The sequence below is a fragment of the Cnephaeus nilssonii genome (assembly GCF_951640355.1).
Source record: "Cnephaeus nilssonii genome assembly, chromosome: 1".
Taxonomy (NCBI): Eukaryota; Metazoa; Chordata; class Mammalia; order Chiroptera; family Vespertilionidae; genus Cnephaeus; species Cnephaeus nilssonii.
In genome coordinates this window covers 114,760,264-114,777,567 of record NC_137072.1, presented here as the reverse complement: position 1 = coordinate 114,777,567, position 17,304 = coordinate 114,760,264, and the positions used below count along the sequence as shown (strand labels likewise).

Genomic DNA, 17,304 nt, shown 5'->3' with positions numbered 1-17,304 from the left:
AAAGCCCCTTCCACACTCACCCCCTCACCCACCCACCCCCCACTTCATCCTCCCCACACCCACACCCACCACCCGCAGCAGGTGAGCCACCGCCAGGAGCACCGCGGGCCCGCAGGCACACCACCTGGAGTGAGGTGCCTGTTGGTATCTCTCTCTTTCCGCACCCAGCGCGGCTAGAGAGCAGGTCCAGTTCCTGAGTAGGGGCGGCTGGGGATTGAGAAATAAAAGAAAGAGACAAGACACAGAGATAGAAGGAAAAAGCTGGGACCGGGTGGGACCACCGTCCTCTTCTGATGGAGAGACAGGGACAGTGACCCAGAGCCAATCCAGCGAGTTTATTTTCTATCCCAAATATCCGGAAGTTTCACCAAAAGGTCAAGACAAAAGAAGATTATTTGCATTCTTGAGTAGGCCCTGAGCATTCCTGGCGCTAGGCTGGGTTTAGATATCAAACCCACTTCCCCACACCACGGGCTGAAATGAAGGTCAAGCTGACAACACCCTTGCCCTTTTGGCAAGGCGTGTTCCCAGAGCGTGGCTTTGCCGACGCCACTGGGTTCAGCTGACAATAATTAAGGAATGCCATGTGCCTTCCCAGTGGGCCCTCTACAGGTGCCCCATCCTCTCCTGTTGGAGGACAGTACCCATCTCCTCCATTTACAGCTTATCCCCCGGGCCCATCTCAGGAGACTCTCAAAACGTAAGCATGTGCCCAGCCAACGAAGAGAGGACCCATCCAAAGGAACGGCGGTGTCTGGCTGAGAAACGCTCACTGCGGGCTCCTTAGCTCTGGCTGTGGGCTGTCAGACATTATGAGGTTCACGGGCTCCTCCCACGAGGGGCCCAGGCTCCGGCTCAGACCTGAGGGGATGGGAGAAACCTTTGGGAGAAGACAGAGCTTTAGTCTGTGGGCGATTCCCACCTGGACTTTTAATGCTCACATTCCAGGCGGAGCAGCCTGATGCTGAAGAGGCCGAGGAAGGGCCCGGCTGAGGGGCTGAGGGGCTGCGGGGCGACCAGCAAAGGACGCCTGTGTGAGCAGAGCACACGTGTGGTCTCCTGAGGCCACCTGCGCCCTGGGTGGGTCTGGGTAGCCAGTGGGGCTGGTTCGGGCTGTGCTCTGTGGGTTTTTAATGGGCTGGGCCTCGCTCTGAGGAACAAGATTGACAACCGTCAGGCTAAGTCAGCAAAGCCTTCCTGAACATCTGCTCCGCCCGCTGGGTGCTGGGTGCTGGGTGCTGAGTGCTGGGTGCTGGGTGCTGAGTGCTGGGTGCTGCCGAGCCAGCATGGAAAACACCAGGTGGGTGAGGGAGGCAGATGGAACCCTTCAGCTCCATGTCCGGGGCTCAGGATGCAGGGGGACTTCTGGTCTACCCAGGAGCCTGAGAACGGCCATGCACACTGTCCCAAGTGGAACGAAGTCGGGTCTCTCAGAGACACGTTATCTCAACGTCAAAGGCGCGAAGATGGGTCCCGACTCCCAGCTCAGGCCCGGCCTGGGTCTGAATGGTCCTGGGCTTGTTTTCCTTCCCGGTCCCAAAGGGGACGCTCATGGGCTGAGCACATCCAGAGGCCCTGGGGCCTTTCAAAGGGACCTGGGGTCCCCGGCTGGGCGGGCTTGTCTGCCAGGAAGGCCCATGCACCAGGCTCCGCTAGGGACGGCGGGAGCGAGGAGACTCCTTCATCCAGAAGCAGCGCCTCTGCGCTTGCGGCTAGTCCCTCCGGTTCTGCCCCGTCTGAGAGGGAGCGGAGCCATCCCCAGGTGGCTGGCTGCAGGGGTTTAGAGAACGCGCCCGCGGCACAGAGAGGCGTGCTGGGCTCCCCGCCCGAGGCTTTGCCAGCAGGAAACAGGGTCAGCAGAGCCTGGGGACCTCGGGCGTTGCCCAGGGTGACGCTACTGCTCACGGACAGGGAATGGGTCCCGCCAGGCAAACAGCAGGGAGAGGCCCCAGCCAGGGCTTCGCGGCTGTGGCTGGTCCTGCCGTCCACGTCCGGGACACCCCGCTCCTTCCCCTCAGCCCCTGGGCCTCCTCCGCGGTGGGTTTGTTCTGGGTGGGCGGCTTGCCTGGGCCCCTGTCTGCCCTCACTTGCAGGGAGAGAGGCCTTGGAGATAGGCAGACACAGGGCCGGAGCTTCGTCTTCCTCCGTAGCCTGTGATCGCAGCAGTTTCACATCCCCGGACCCTCAGTTTCCTCCTCTGGGAAATGGGTGTAACGCGCCCCCCCCCCCCCCCCCCCGCCAACACACACACACACTTTGATGGCTTTCTGTGCGGCTCCGGCGGCAGCTGTGTAGTTGCTGCAGCTGTGGGACATGAGTGATGTGCGGCGTTCAGTCAGAACCTTCCTCTCCTTCTCCACGCTGCTCCCTGGTCTCGGGCAGCCCAAGGGCCCAAACTCATGTCCACAGCAAGTCCTGCTCCTCCCGGTCCCACACTGGGGCGTGAAGGGGTGGGGGATGGGAGAGAAGGCATGGAGTCCAGTTGGACCCATTGGTGTTGGGCACATTGCTGGGACTGTCTGAGCCTCAATCCCCCCCCCCCCCCTCTGGAATATGGGGCTGTTCTCTGTGGCCCCTGCGGCTCGGGGACACTTTCAGGAATGGAGACAGTGACATTGGCTCAGCCATGTTAGCTCAGCGTCTCTTGTTCCTCACCGTGACGTCTGGGCTGAGTGCTCTCACCATGCCCATCTCGCCTAGAAGGAGCGGGCGGACAGAGCTGAGGACCTTGCCCAAGGTCATCGCCAGAGGTCAGTCACATGCGCTCCACCCACTGAGCATCTGCGGAGACGGCTTGTCCCCTCCCTGGCCCCCGTCACGGGGGAGCGGCCGGCAGAGCACCGTGGCCCCTGGGGGTCTGCTCTGTGCAGGGCCTGGGCCCGCAGCGGGAAGTGGGCTGGCTGGGATGCTCACCCACCCCCACCCCAGGCGCCAGCACCGAGAGCACAGACACAGCTGCTCAGAGGGCAGGTGACTGCCCAGGTGCCCTGGCTGGTCAGTGTGGGTGGGCATTAGCCCCCAGCTGCCCGACCTGAGCCCCAGATCCCTGGTGCTCAATCTGTCGCTCTGGTCCTTTCCCGCCTCCGGCTCTGCTACAGGAAGTCAGCCAGCTCTCTAACTGGTCCGCGTCGGGGGCTGCCCGCTCCTGGCTCTGATGAGACTCCCGCATCCACTTTCGCCTTCCTCTGCCCCCCCCCCCCCCCCCATCTGCCGGTCCTGCCATTTCAGGCCAAGCCACTGAGGGAGCAGCTTCCCTTCCAGGCGTCCTGCACCCCCAGGCAGCCCCTCCTCTCGCAAAGGGGGGGCCTGCAGGTCTGAAAGGATCCAGTGTCCTCGGCCAGGTGGGCGGGCCCCACAGGAAACGGAGGCGTGGAGGACCACCCCCGTGCAGCTGCTTAAAGGGGCACCGGCCTGGGGCTGCAGGAGGCCCTGTGCACCATGAGGCCCTGGCAGCTCCCCCTGCTGCTGCTGCTCCTGGCTGGGCCCCCCGCCGTGCGGCCTGCGCCCCCGACATGCTACTCCCGGATGCTGGGCCTGAGCCGGGAGATCAGCCGGGACTTCCAGAGGCTGCAGGCCACGGAGCCCCCGGTGAGTCCACCCCATCTGGTGCGGGCCAGGGGGGTCCATGCAGACCCAGGTCCCCAAAGTGTGCCTTGGAATGAGAAAAGTGCTGTTTTTCTTTTCTGGCCAGTGTTCATCTTAAGGATATTTGTGTGTTCTTCCTGTCCTTTTCAATATGACACCAACCACGGAGTGTGCTTTAAGCACAAAGAAATGTAAGCAAAGATTCACAATTTCCGCTTGTAACTTGCTAGCCAATGTCAGAGGGTCCATCGCGAACTGTGAAAAGGGGAGAAAAAACCTCCCCGGAAGTCTAGAACTGTGCATAAAACGGGGAGCAGGGAATGTGGCTGATTCATTCCCTTCCCTGGCCAGTGTATTCGGGGGCGACTCCCAGAGCGGCGCCCCTCCCCTCCCCGCTGCAGGACCTGGGCGAGTACCTCAGCCCTTCATCGGTGTCCTGTCGGTGAGAGGGGACGGCTGGGCACCCACCCCGCCCGGCAGCTGTGAGGGTTCGAAGAGTGACTCCGATGCAGCAGGCAGAGCAGGGCCTGCACGGGACCCCAGGCGGGGCGGCCGCTGTTATCACCCTCTTCTAAGAGGAGGCTCCGGGCTCAGGCAGGCCAAGGGGCTGCCCAGGGCTGGAAGCCGGGCTCCTGACCGCAGTGCAGGCCGAGAGGAGGGGAAACGCCATGAAAAGCGTTGGTAACGTTTAAGCGTCCCTTTGCAAACACTTCAAACGAAGCGTGATGTTTCTCAGACATGGGGTTTAGTACCTTCTTTGTATTTTCTTTTTAAAAGTTAACTCATGTTTACTTTTTCCTAATTATGAAAGTCATACACCTTGTAGAATGGTGGGGAAATGCAGAAAAGACAAAGAAGAGGATAAATATGACTGGCAATTCTTCCCCCTGGAGGCAGCTGCCGCCATAACATCCTGGAGGGTATTTCAGCTTTCAGCCTACGCAGAGGTGTGCAAGTGCTTGTGTGAGCGTGTGTGTGCGCCCATAAGTGTGCAAGTTTGCATGCGTGAGTGCATGCATGCATGTGTGTGTGTGGGTGTGCATATGTGCGCATGTAGATGTGTGTGCATGTGTGCATCTGTGTGCATGCATGCATGTATATATGTGTGAGCCTATTGGATCAAACAGCCCAGCAGTTTTGCAATTCACTTTTAAGTGACACCATCACATATGTTAACATTCTTTTGTAACAGTGTGTTGCTGTGTACTTGCTCCACAATTTCTCCACAGATTCCTTGGTATCACATATGCAGAACAAACACCTTTTAAGGAATCTGATTTTAAAACGTAGAAAATGTACAGGCTCAGAACTGCAGAGATGGATGGAAGTGGAGATGTTACACGTTCTAACTCTCTAATTTCACAACCGGGAAACTGAGTCGCCCAGAAAAAGGAGACCTGCCCAAGGTCACCCGGGGAATTTCAAAGGGGTTCTGGTCCGGTAAACCCGCACTGGTAGTGCAGGACCGGAATCTGGGTCTAAAGTAAAATACAGGGATACGGAGTATGCATGCATAGGCACGTTCCAACTGTGTATTATATACTAGCATATTGCGATATCCAGATTACAGTTATAGAACTTTAAACATATGCATGTATGCATGTGTACCTGTGGGTGTGGCTACACACACACACACACACACACACACACGTATGCAGTTCCCTCATGCCTAGTTCATGGTATGGAGTCTGCCCTCTGAGATCGGGTCTGGAGGAATGTAGCCACAGGACAAGGCAGTCCTGTGTACCGGCATCCAGGCCGCAGGGACCGGGGCTGGGCTGGCCGCTGGAGGGCGGGCAGGGAGCCTGCGGTGACCGGGCTGAGGGTGTGTCCTGTGGGCATCACAGCGACGCGTCCCCCTTTCTGCAGGAGCCGTGTGTGACATACCTGCCCAGGCTGTACCTGGACATCCACGTAAGAGGGGCACCCCTGCCGGGGGAGGAGCGGGGTGGGGGGTAGATCTGAGAGGAAGGGCCCTCTGGCTCCTGGCTTCTCCCACGAGGTGCCCCTGTCGCCCACTCCCAGAACTACTGCGTGCTGGCCAAGCTGCGGGACTTTGTGGCCTCGCCCCAGTGTTGGCACGTGGCCCCGGTGGACGCCCTGAAGGAGAAAGTGCGGAAGCTCTACACCATCATGAACTCCTTCTGCAGGAGGGTGAGTGACGGCACGGAAGCCCTTGGTCCAGTGCTGTCAGCGGGGACGTCTAAAAGGGGAGGGTGGGCCCTGGCCGGGTTGGCTCAGTGGATAGAGCGTCGGCCTGTGGACTGAAGGATCCCGGGTTTGATTCCGGTCAAGGGCACATGCCCGGGTTGCGGGCTTGATCCCCAGTGGGGGATGTGCAGGAGGCAGCCGATCAATGATTCTCTCTCATCATGGATGCTTCTATCTCTCTCTCCCTCTCCCTTCCTCTCTGAAATCAATAAAAAAATATTTTTAAAAAAGGAGGGTTGGGAGGGGAGGGGACAGGAGGAGGTAACGTTTACCGAGTGCTTCCTGTTCACAAAGCCCTTCCATGACCATCGTTGCCCTTGGTAAGTGGTGGGGACCAGGACAAGCCCCCTGGCTCCAGGAGCCCCCTGTGGGTGGGAAGACAGCACCCAGGACCCTGCGCTAACCGTGTAAGACACACTCTGCCGGGAGCTGACGGGCAGGTGGGGAGAGGGCTGTGGCATCCCAAACCCCTGGAGCCCCTTCCCGGGGTCAGAGGTGACCGTGGAGAAGGGGCTCGGGTGTGCGCTGTGACAGGGAGAAGAGGGAGGGGACAGAAGAGGCAGGAACTGGCCCCGCTGAGATGCAGACAGCATGGCCTTCGTGTGGTCCGAGGGGCACGGGCTGCGGCCCAGGCAGACCTGAGCTCCTGTCTCCACCCCCTGCTTCCCGGATGGCGCACCCCTCACCCCTCCCAGCCAGCTTCCTACCAGTGCCCTGGGGACAGGATAGCGACTGTCCGAGGCCCACCGGAGGAGGACACGAACCGCGCCCTGAGCATGTGCTGGTGCTGCGGCAACTCCCTGGGCCTAAGAACCTGGGAGGGGCCTGAACATGGCATCCCAGCAGCAGGCCGGCCCAGAGCGAGTCCCCCGGAAGCTAATAATTAGCGGTTAAGTTATAGTTCATGCATTTCCTGCCCACGCCCATTTTCCTCATCATTCCCCTGTCCCCTTGGTCTGGGGGACGGGGGGACGGCAGGGGTTAGACATAAATAACACAGTGAGGTAGGCGGTGTTACTGCCTCGATGGCCCTTGAGGGTGAGCTCTGGCTGGTTTCCGGGGCCCCCCACAGCTGCTGCTCAGCACTTAAGGTTCCTCCACCACTCCCTCCCTCCCCATCTGTCCATCTGGTCAACCCAGGCACGCATGGATTCCATAAATCATCAAGAACATCTGAGATTCTGTGGGAATGTGAACACGTGACTGGCTCTCTCTGGGAGGATAAGATGAGACGTTTTCACCCAAAGGGAACAACTGAGCCATCTTTTTTTTAAAAAAATATATGTTTATTAATTTCAGAGAGGAAGGGAGAGGGAGAGAGTGATAGAAATATCCATGATGAGAGAGAATCATTGCTCGGCTGCCTCCTGCACGCCCCTCACTGGGGATCGAGCCCGCAACCTGGGCACGTGCCCTGACCGGAATCAAACCGCAGCCTCCTGGTTCATAGGTTGACACTCAACCACCGAGCCACGCCGGCTGGGCCACTGAACAGTCTTGGAGGGCACCCAGGAGTCTGTACTCGTGCCGGGCCCGGCAGCCACCCTCGGTGACAGTCCTGCCTGCGTGTCTCTTTCAGGACCTGGTGTTCCTGTCCGATGACTGCAGCGCCTTGGAATACCCCATCCCAGCAACCACGGTCCCGCCCGACCCGCAAGGCTGAGGCAGCCCGCCCAGGGAGAGAGCCGGGGGGCTGCCGGGGGGCCGCCGCCCAGGTACCGTGGGCTGAGCCATGGCCCCTCCGGCTCCCTTTCGCTGTCGCACCTCACACCGTCACGCGCCTCTCCACCGCTGGAACGCAGGGCTGGTGCCCGGCCCTGGAACCCCCTCGAGCCCCGTTAGATGCCTGCTCCCACGTGCCCATAGCCCGCGGGGCTGGCATCGATCAGGCGCACAGCGCAGGTGCACCTGCCCCTCGGGGGAAAGGTGCCAGCCAGCTTCTCCCGGTGAACAGCCAGCGTGAGAACCAGCGCAATCACACGCTCGCGGTTCTCCTCGGAGGGGGTGGTGGCACCACGTGTCTTTCTCGAGGGGAACCTGCTTGCATTCAATCCAACGCCTGTTTCGCACCCGCTCCCGCCACGAGCTGTCCCAGAGCTGCTTGCACTGTGGGGGAAGCTTACTGTCCGTGTGCGTGTTAGCAGGCCCGCGGGGACAGGGCGCCGGCGGGAGCCACTCCGCACTGAAAGGCGACGACACCCAATAAAGACGATCTCTCCACGAGAAGCGCGTCCGTGGCCTCAGGGCCTGTCTCACGGTCTCCGAGCCGCTGCGCTCAGCCAGGGCCCCTCCGCCCCCTCCCCACGCGCCCGTGTTCCTGGGACAGTCGTTGGCGTGCGTAACAGTCCTGAAGGCGTCGGGAGGGGCTTCGATTGGGTGTGGGGACCCAGGGCGGGGTAGTACCTGGTCCGTGTTGCCAACATTGGTCCATGGAGTCCTAACACACCCGGGACGGGCAGCATAGGAGCCTGAGGCTCGTGTCCATTAAGCAACTTGCCGAAGGTCACCAGCCAGTGAGTGAGTGGCTGGAACTCAGGCCGCAAAGCCCACGGTCTTCCCGGGGCCCCTGCCAGTCCCCTGCCGGGGCCTGACACCCACATACCATCTCTGTGGGGGCCGGGGCTGCTGAGAGCCCCTCACACGGACGTTGGGGGTTTTGCTTCTTTGACGCCCTCTGCACACAGGGCCGGCTCTTCCTCCTCGATCGCGATGCCTCTGGCCCCTCAGATGACAGATGAGGAGGCTTCATCGGGGTTTTATTTTCTGTTCAGAAGCACGAGCCCACGGCGGCCCTGTCCCGGCCCCTAGACTGCGGGACCAGGCACCCCACGCGGCTCCCACGGCCGCCCCTCCCGCCCAGTCTCCTCCGCAGCGGGACCCGGTTCCACACGTCCACCGAGCGAGTCCTCCGCCCGCTGGGCATGTCCTGCAGCTCCCCTCGGGCTGAGCTGGGGGCTCCTCCCCTGCGTCTGTGCTGGGCCCAGAAACCCTCAGCCAGTGCGTGTGGGCCCCAGAGAAATAAGCCAGGGGGCTGCTGTGAAAGGCGTGGGTTTGTTAGGATTTCACCGGTGGCGGCCGACTGGTGACATCTACCGCTGAGTCCAGCGGTGAAGCCGTCCCACTAAGTCCTATCCGCCTGCAGATGCACCGGGGGCGGCCGGCAGGTGCTACTGTTCTGCTCCCCCCCCCCCCACCCCCCGCCTACTTCCCCCGCACAAGGTTTCATGGAGCGCAGAAAACGGAGGAAAGCGGGGGTAAGGGGGAGGATGTGGGCGAGTTGAGTGAGATCAGAATGCGAGCTGTGCACGGCCCGGCTCACGTCCAGGAGCAGTTTCTCTTGGCCTTTCTTGACCGAGTGGCTGGCCAGGCCCCCAAGGCCTCCCAGTCGGCTTACCGAGGGCCTTCACTGGTTCCCACAGCGGGAGGGGCATTGGGGCCTGGGAGGGGCCGTGTTCCCGGTTACCATACAGTCTCCAACCCCTCCTTCGCCACCCCGCCACCGGTCTCTGTAACGCACCCTCCAGCACACAGCGCGGGTGGGAGCACAGGTCACTGGTGGGTAAGCCCCGGGAGGAGGGACCACGCCTGCCTGCACCCAGCACCCTGCCTAGTGCTCACTCACGACATTGTGGGTGTTCGTGGGCACCGGACACTGCTACCTGGGAGACCAAGGGAAGTCAACAGGTGAGGGCTGCAATTGCAGGTGTTCTGGGCCCATTCTTTCTTCATAAAATGCACACTAGCCCTGGCTGGGTTGCTCATTGGTTAGAGGATCGGCCCTGGACGCAAGGGTTACAGGTTCGATTCCCGGTCAAGGGTACGTACCTCTGTTGCAAACTCAATCCCTGGCCCTGGTTAGGTACAAACAGGAGGCAACCCATTGGTGTGTCTCTCTCACATCAATGTTTCTCTCTCTCTCTCCCCCTCCTCTCTTCCCTCCACTCTCTCTAAAATAAATCAATGGAGTAGGAGGATTGGGAAGATGGCTGCCGACAGGAAGGCAGACTGCAAGACAGTGTGTGAGTGAGAGAACGAAAGGAGAGTGTGTGGACGTACGGGGAGTGTCTATTTGTGGGTGAGGGTCAGCTATACCCCAAGGGACTGTTGGGGACTGCCGGACTGGGCTCCCCTGACTGGGCAGCCTCCACTGCTGCTGAAATCTCTCCCGGAGCGATGGCTCTACCGCGGGGACCGTGCCATCTTGAAGGGGAGAGTGGCCGTTATCAGAAGACTATAAAATAAATCAATGGAAAAAAATATCCTCTGGGGAGGATTAAAAAAATGCACAAGATTTGCACACACTCATAGCCTCAGAGGCCTGCCTCCTGCTTCCAGGAACTGCTGATTCTTGCTAGTTTGGTCAACTTCAAAACCTTTGTAACTCACACACACACACACACACACACACACACCCCTACATCTTGGGGTTTCTGTTGTCCCAGTGCTCTGACCATAAAGCATGCCTGTCTGGGCCGCAGCCAGCAGCAGAGACCTGGACAAAACCCAACCTTTCCCCCTTCCCTCCTCCCCCCGCTACACATCTAAATCTTCGTCATCAGCCGGGCTGTCTCAGAGCCCCTGACTGCTGAAATCAGCCCAGCACCTTCTCGCCCAGGGGCGGTTTCACCAGCAGAGGATCATTAGGCAGGAAGCCTCCCGGTAGAAGCTTCTGGATTCGGGAAAGTGCTAACAATGCGAAACCGCCTTCCGCGTTTGCAGAATGTTGGGGTCTATAGATAGTCGTCAGATCAAGCACTCACAGGATAGAGTCCGGAAGTGCCCTGAAACTGATTAAATGTTGGAGGAGGAGAAGGAAAAAAAAAAAAAAAAAGGAAAATCTAGCCGAAATGGCTGCGTCAGCAGTCATCACTCAGGGTTGCGTTTCTTCACCCTGAAGGTGTCCTGGGAATTCTTTGGACATTGGACACGCATTTCTAAAACATTGGCAATCGGGTTCCTGAAATGCAGCTCGGCTGATTTTCCAGGAATGTTCTGGCAGCCACACAAAGCCGAGGAAACGTGCTCTGAGTGAGTGCTTTTCAGGTCACTTCATCCTGACCCCCTGGCTCCGCGTCCGCCCCGGGCCGCGGGCTGGGAAGACGCTCCGTGTTCGGAAGGTGGGCTCCGATCGCTGTCCCCGTCCCAGCACAGGCCCCTGCCTCCGGCCCGGAGCCAGACACTTTGAGTTTGGAAACGGTTCAGCTCTAAGCGGGAAGGGTCTGGAGGCGTGCGCTGACATTGCGTATCGATGCTCCAGAACACCCTTCATTTATCGGTGATGATAGCATCTTACACATGCGGAGAACTGTGCCATTTATAAAATACTTTCCCGGCTCTTTCCCCCTCTGTTAACTTCGGTTCTTATGCCAACATTGGAGAGTGGGTGGAGGAGGGCAGCTTATCTCCATTTACAGATTCCAGAGCGAAGCGTGGATTAAATACCCTTTTATACCATAAATGTGCCCAATGGTTTCCAATCTGACAGCATCGAGTATTCGTGAGGACACCTGGCAACTGACTCGCCGCTGCTGGTGGTGGGAAAACTTGGAAAAGGATTTGGCGTTACCTAGTAAATCTGAAATGACTCTACCCTGTGACCTGGCTGTTTTAACCCCAGAGAAATGCTTGCATGTGCACCCAGCTGTTACGTCTAAGGGTGTTCACGACGGGATGTTTACAGCCAGAAGTCCCCCAGGACCGATGGATTAACACGCCAGGCGTGGCTCGCACGGCGGAGCCTAAGGGACCTGGGAGCACAGCACATCCGAATGATGCCACTTCTGAAAGGAGGCGAAGCCAGGCCAAGCGTGAAAGACATTTGGGATAAATCCTTAACGAAGTTCAAGGAATGCTTCCCACACTATGCAGGGCAGAGGCTGTGCCCTGAGGAGGGGAGGAAGAGGGTGTCTGTGGGCCACACAGAGGACTTTGAAAGTAATAGCATGGTTGTTCCTTCACCGGGGGGATGGCTCAATATAGTGTCACCCTTTAAGGGAAAAATATATTGTGTAGTCCATCCTATATAATAAAGATGTAATATGCAAATGGCCGTTACACTGTAACGACCGACCACATAACGACCAGATCACAGATCAGCAGGAGGGTGGGACAGCGAGCTACAAGCGGGCAGTGGAGAGCTACAGGAGGGGGCAGGGCAGCAAGCTATGGGGGGGTGAGGCGGAGTGGGCAGGGGGAGCTACTGGAGGGCAGCAGCGAGCTACTGGCACACAGATTCGTGCACAGGGCCACTAGTATTTAATAAATACACATTAAAATGAATAGCATTCACATAAAACATCAAAGACTAGTTGCTAACGAATCCCAGTTGCTAACTGGCCAGGGGACTCAGTTGCTTGGAGCATCGAACAGGTTCCATGTTCGATTCCCGGTCAGGACGCATACCTAGGCTATGGGTTCGGTCCCTGGTCAGGGTGCGTACGAGAGGCAACTAATCGATGTTTCTCTCTCACATGGATGTTTCTCTCTCCCTCTCTCTCTCAAATCAATGAACCTATCTTGGGGTGAGGATTCAAAAATAATTTATAAAAATAAAATAAAAACCAATCCCATTTACAATAGCAGCAAAAACGATAAGGTACCTGGGAATCAATATAAGGAAACATGTGCACAACTTTGTAGGGAAAAATTATAAAACTTTAATAAAGGGCATCAATGAGTGCCCTGTGTAAGCAGGCAGGCTATATGTCCACCCGGGACCATCCCAGCAGCATGGGCCTTGATATGCTGAGCCTAAAATTTATAGAAAAGTATAAGAGACCGATTAATCCTTTAAAAGAATCGGGGTGGAGGGATTCCCCAGCGGGGATGGAGGCTGGTCATGCCCACGGTAAGGAATTCAACGTGCTGGGTGTGGATGCAGGGCTAAGGAATAGCCCGTGCAACAGAAACACGCCCACGGAAATCGGGTCAATTTCCGAGGACACGTGACGCCGCGCCGGAGAAATCACAGCCGATACAGCCAACCGTGCGGGACACGGGGCTGTGCCCCCGCCCCCCCTCCGGAGAAAGCGGGCTCTCGCTCTCTTCCGACCACACCGCAGCCATGTGTTCCGGAGGCCGAAAGGCATGGGCAAGCGATACTGTCCACCATTGAGAAGGGCGCCTGGCAGAGGGCCTGTGCGTGGCTGGGATGAGGGAAGGTTCTTCAACAGGGTCCAGGGACTGCAGCCACGGAGGAGAGACGCTGGTACCTACCGCGCAGGATTGTCAAAGACACAGGAAACAAAGCTGAAACGCCTGAACGGGTTGGAAAAATAACCCGTTCACGGACAGCTGTTCGCACCCAAATGGCCACAAACCCAAGAGGAAGTTAGAAAACTGGCTGGACGCGGACTGCACGGCCCGGAAGAGGAAATCATCATGGGCGATTAAACGTGTGGAACGGCCTAGAACGCTTCTAGCTCCAGAGAGAGGCACGTGAAGACCACCAGGGGATGCCATGTTCCGGCCACCAAACAGGAGTCAGTCACGCCAAGCATGAGCGTGGACGAGGAGCAGGACAGCGACTCCTCACGCGCTGCCTTCGGACCTGCGAGCTGACAGACGCCCGAGAGCGGCGTCCTGTGTCAGGATGTGTCTCAGGCCGACCCTCACCCGGGGGAGCACCAGGTGCTCACCCCGCGTCCCGCTGGGCCACCCGGCAACAAGGAGAAGGAAAGCGGCCTCCTGCCTGTCTCTCCGAAGAGGAGGGACCTCTGATGTGCTCACGCCTCCAGCCATCGCGCCCTTCAAGCGACGCGTGGACGCCCCAGCGTCGGTCTCACAGCCACTGTCTAAGGAGCACATCACGTCCCTCACGGAATGTGTATGTTCTCAGAGCTTCCCAACACTTCTTGGGGCGGTTCCCTGGGGGTCCCCGAGATCCGCCTCTTGCGTCACCAGTGTTTGGACGGCACAGACGCAGGGACGCCCCTTCTTCCAGCCTCCGACCACCCTCGCACCTCGTTTCCAGTCGCCACCTTCAGAACCGGCTCAGCGCCCTCAGCCGCCGAGACCAGCCGACACCGTTTGTCCAGCTTAAGTCCTTGTTGCCGAGCAACCAAGAGCTCCCGAAGCCGCCTGGATGGAGGCTGCCGCCGGCCGCCTGGTCGACCTGCATCCGCGGGCCTCCACACCTACCTCTGTCTGGGCACCTGTTCCACCGACGACGACGTGGCCACGGAGGGCGTGGGCGAGGCGGGGAGAAGCGTCTCTGAAGATGCCAAGCCAGCGCGGTGGCTGCACCCTCTTCCAGGACGTGCAGGTGAAACGCGGGATGCTGTGGCAGCCGCCGTGGTCCCCGAGACAAACCTGACCCAGGCCCCTGGCCCTGCTGGCCCTGCCGGCCCTGGCCCTCCCCTCACAGACCCTCCGCTCACAGACCCTCCGCTCTGACCTCCTGGAGAGCCGCTTCCTGGGTGAGCAGGTGGAGCTCATCAGGGAGACGGGCGACACCTGGCGCCTCTGCAGGCGGCAGCCCCCAGGCTGGGCTGGGCAAGTATCTCCTCGAAAGGCTCACCGTCAAGCATGACCAGGAGCCTGTGGAGCCCGAGGCCTTTGAGGGGCCCCCCTGCCTCCCCCTGGAGTCTGGCCTCCGCTGAGCCTCCCCCTAAACCACTAGGATCCTTTTAACCACCCTGGAGCCCAACCCCATGCCCGGGACCAAATGGGAACGATAGAGCTGTCTGCAGTTGGGGCGGGCGGACAACTTCTGGGGAGCACCGGGAACCGACTGGAAACACACCCATTGGGAAGACTGGATGCTTCCGGAGAGTTGGGGGGGGCGGGGGGGCGGGGCGGGGAAGAGGAGGCGGCATCGGAGGGAATCAGGATTGCAACCTCAATGGTCATTCTCCATTTTATAAAACAAGTGTGGATAAAAAAAGGGTAATATTCACTGAGTCTGTGTGGGGGTCCCTGGTACTCATTGGTCATTCTATGTTTCAGATAATCCAGAATTTAAAAGGTTAGCCTAGGAATAACTGGAATCACCTTCCACTGCCTGGCGCAGTTGTTGCTCAGTTATTAATTTTGTTTTCCACCCTTCCTTCCTGCAAAGAGTGGAGCGAAGCTTTGTTATTTAACGCGGAGCCGGAGAGAGAGAGAGCTTCAGTCATTTGCCAAAGGTGCCCCGGCCAAGGGCAGGGCTGGGCCTCACACAGGGTTCCGGACGCGGAGCCTGCTGCCTTCCCACTTCGGGAGGAACTGGCAGACAGGGTCTCTTTGGAGGACTTCCGAGGCCTTGCATGGTGCCTGTGGGAGCCCCAGGGGCTGGGCCAAAGCTTACAGGTTTGCTCTGGAGTCTCAGAGAGGTAGACACACTGGCCGGGGACACACAGCTGCCCGGTTACACAACCTCCAAGGCCTACGCGCTCCGGTCCCCGCCACCTGCAGCTGCGGGCAGTGCCTGTGGAGGTCCGGGCCCCCCTCTCCCACGCAGCCAGGCAGGAGCCCTGCACCCAGGCACTGCAGGTACCAGAGGAAGCCGTCCGGGTGGGAGGCCCGCCTCCCGGGGGAAGAGCATCACCTGACATCCTCACGGCATCTGCGCCTGACAAGCCAATCTGCTCGCTAAGGAAAGCAAACACACGTCCCTGGCGTCTTGGCTGCTGTGGGCAGCCGTCTAACGCCCCCTGGCGAGCTGTACCTTCGTGGCACGTGGATTCTCCTGGGTGTTCCCTGCACCGGCTGTGGTGAGGACTCTCGCTCTGGCCCAGGACGCACAATGTTCCCAGCAGGACGGTCACCCGCCTGGCCCCGCCCCCCTCCATTCATAAACCCCCACTTCTCCATCAGTTCCTCCGTGTCCCTCCCAAACCACTTCCTCCTCTGTTCAGTTTCACAAGGAACATTCTGCAATGATGCATCAAGTTCACGTAGCCTCATGCTACGTATTTTATAAGAAAAAAAACAAACAAACCACAGTGTTGTTTTGATTCAAAGCGAGGAAACAGGGAATCGTTGCTGTAAAGTGAGTCACACGCGGCCGCTCGGTCTCGGGAAGGCCCACGGTGACCACACGCTGAGCAGAGGAAGCTCATTCGGATGCAGTTTTGATGCTGGAAAATTTCTCTGGAGCCGCAGAACCACGGCCACAAATTAAAAACTCTGTTAGGCCCGGCTGGCCTGGCTCAGTGGGTGAGTGTCGACCTATGAACCCGGAGGTCACGGTTCAATTCTCCGTCAGGGCACATGCCCGGGGGTTGTGGGCTCAGTCTCCAGTGTGGGGCATGCAGGAGGCAGCCAATTAATGACTCTCTCTCATCATTGATGTTTCTCTCTCTCCCTCTCCCTTCCTCTCTGAAATCAATACAAATATATATTTTTTTAAAAAGAAAGAAAACCTGATGTGAGGGGGTCACTGCGGAGAATCACAGCCACAGGCGGGGCGCCCCGAGCTGCTGGCGGCGCTGAGCCCCTCTGGTGTCATAAGGCAGCGGTGAGTTCTCCGTTCCCTTCTCGGGGTCCAGGCCTCCTGAAATCCTGCTAAGCCGGCCTCCCAGCTGGCCGGCCTCTCGGCTGCAGCCTGGATGGGGGGTCGGGGGAGCCCCGATGCCATGGAGCCGCATGTGGCTGCCAGAGAGGACTGCATCCCAGGCTCGGAACATGGACCGATGGACCCGCCTGTCTCCGGCACGGGCTGCGCTTCCCCCGAGGAGGCTGGACGCAGATGGCGGAGGGGCCATCCGCGGAGGAGCGGCGCCTCCCCTGTCCCTCCTCAGGCCTGCACCCACCTCCCCCCGCCCCCCAGGGCCTCTGTTTTCTAGAACGCTCTGCGGTTCACAGCGTCCGGGTAGATACAATGCCCCGTATTATGTTTCGTGTTTCAAAACAACGCTAAGACGCATTTAGAGGAAAAGGGCTTTCTCCCATCGTGAAGATGGCAAAAGGTGCCCGGCCGGTGTGGCTCAGGAGTTAGCATCGGCCTGTGAACCAGGAGGTCACGGCTGGATTCCAGGTCAGGGCACAGGCCCGGGTTGTGGGCTCCATCCCCAGTGTGGGGCGCGCAAGAGGCAGCCGATTAGTGATTCTCTCGCATTGTGGATGTTTCTCTCTCTCTCTCCCTCTCCCTTCCTCTCTGAAATCAATAAAAGAAAAGAACTTTTTTTAAAGATGACCAGGGGAGCCTTCGGAAGGGAAGTAGCTCACCTGGAGGCGCAGGTGTCGGGCGAAAACGGGCCTCGGTCCGGCTCCTCTGCTCCGAGGTCCCGAGCCTCCCGCCCGCACCTGGGCTCTCAGCCGCAGGACAATCCGCACCCCGCCGGCTGCATGTCGCTCAGCATCCTTCCACAACGTCCTTTCACGACTCGTGTTTTGGGGGCGAAAGGGTTCCTTCTCCCACTCCTTGGCCGGGGGAGGGGCACTTAACGGGGCTCCACAGGAAATGGCCTGGCTGTTCACCCGGCGGCCCAAAGGGGGCTTGTTTTGACCTTGAAGTCAACCCACCACCTGATCACTCTTCCAGCCAAAGAAAGCACATGGGTAAGCCCATGGACTGTGCTCCGGGTC

The 17,304-nt window shown here is 59.0% G+C and overlaps 1 protein-coding gene across 1 annotated transcript; it reads left to right on the top strand.

The window, feature by feature from the left end:
* The first annotated feature begins 3,422 nt into the window (after positions 1-3,422).
* On the top strand, positions 3,423-7,848 carry CYTL1 (cytokine like 1). Its single transcript, XM_079772858.1, has 4 exons — positions 3,423-3,588; positions 5,455-5,499; positions 5,611-5,739; positions 7,376-7,848. Exons 1-4 carry the CDS (start codon positions 3,439-3,441, stop codon positions 7,457-7,459), a joined length of 408 nt encoding a protein of 135 aa, XP_079628984.1. The 5' UTR covers positions 3,423-3,438; the 3' UTR covers positions 7,460-7,848.
* The last annotated feature ends 9,456 nt before the right edge of the window (positions 7,849-17,304 follow it).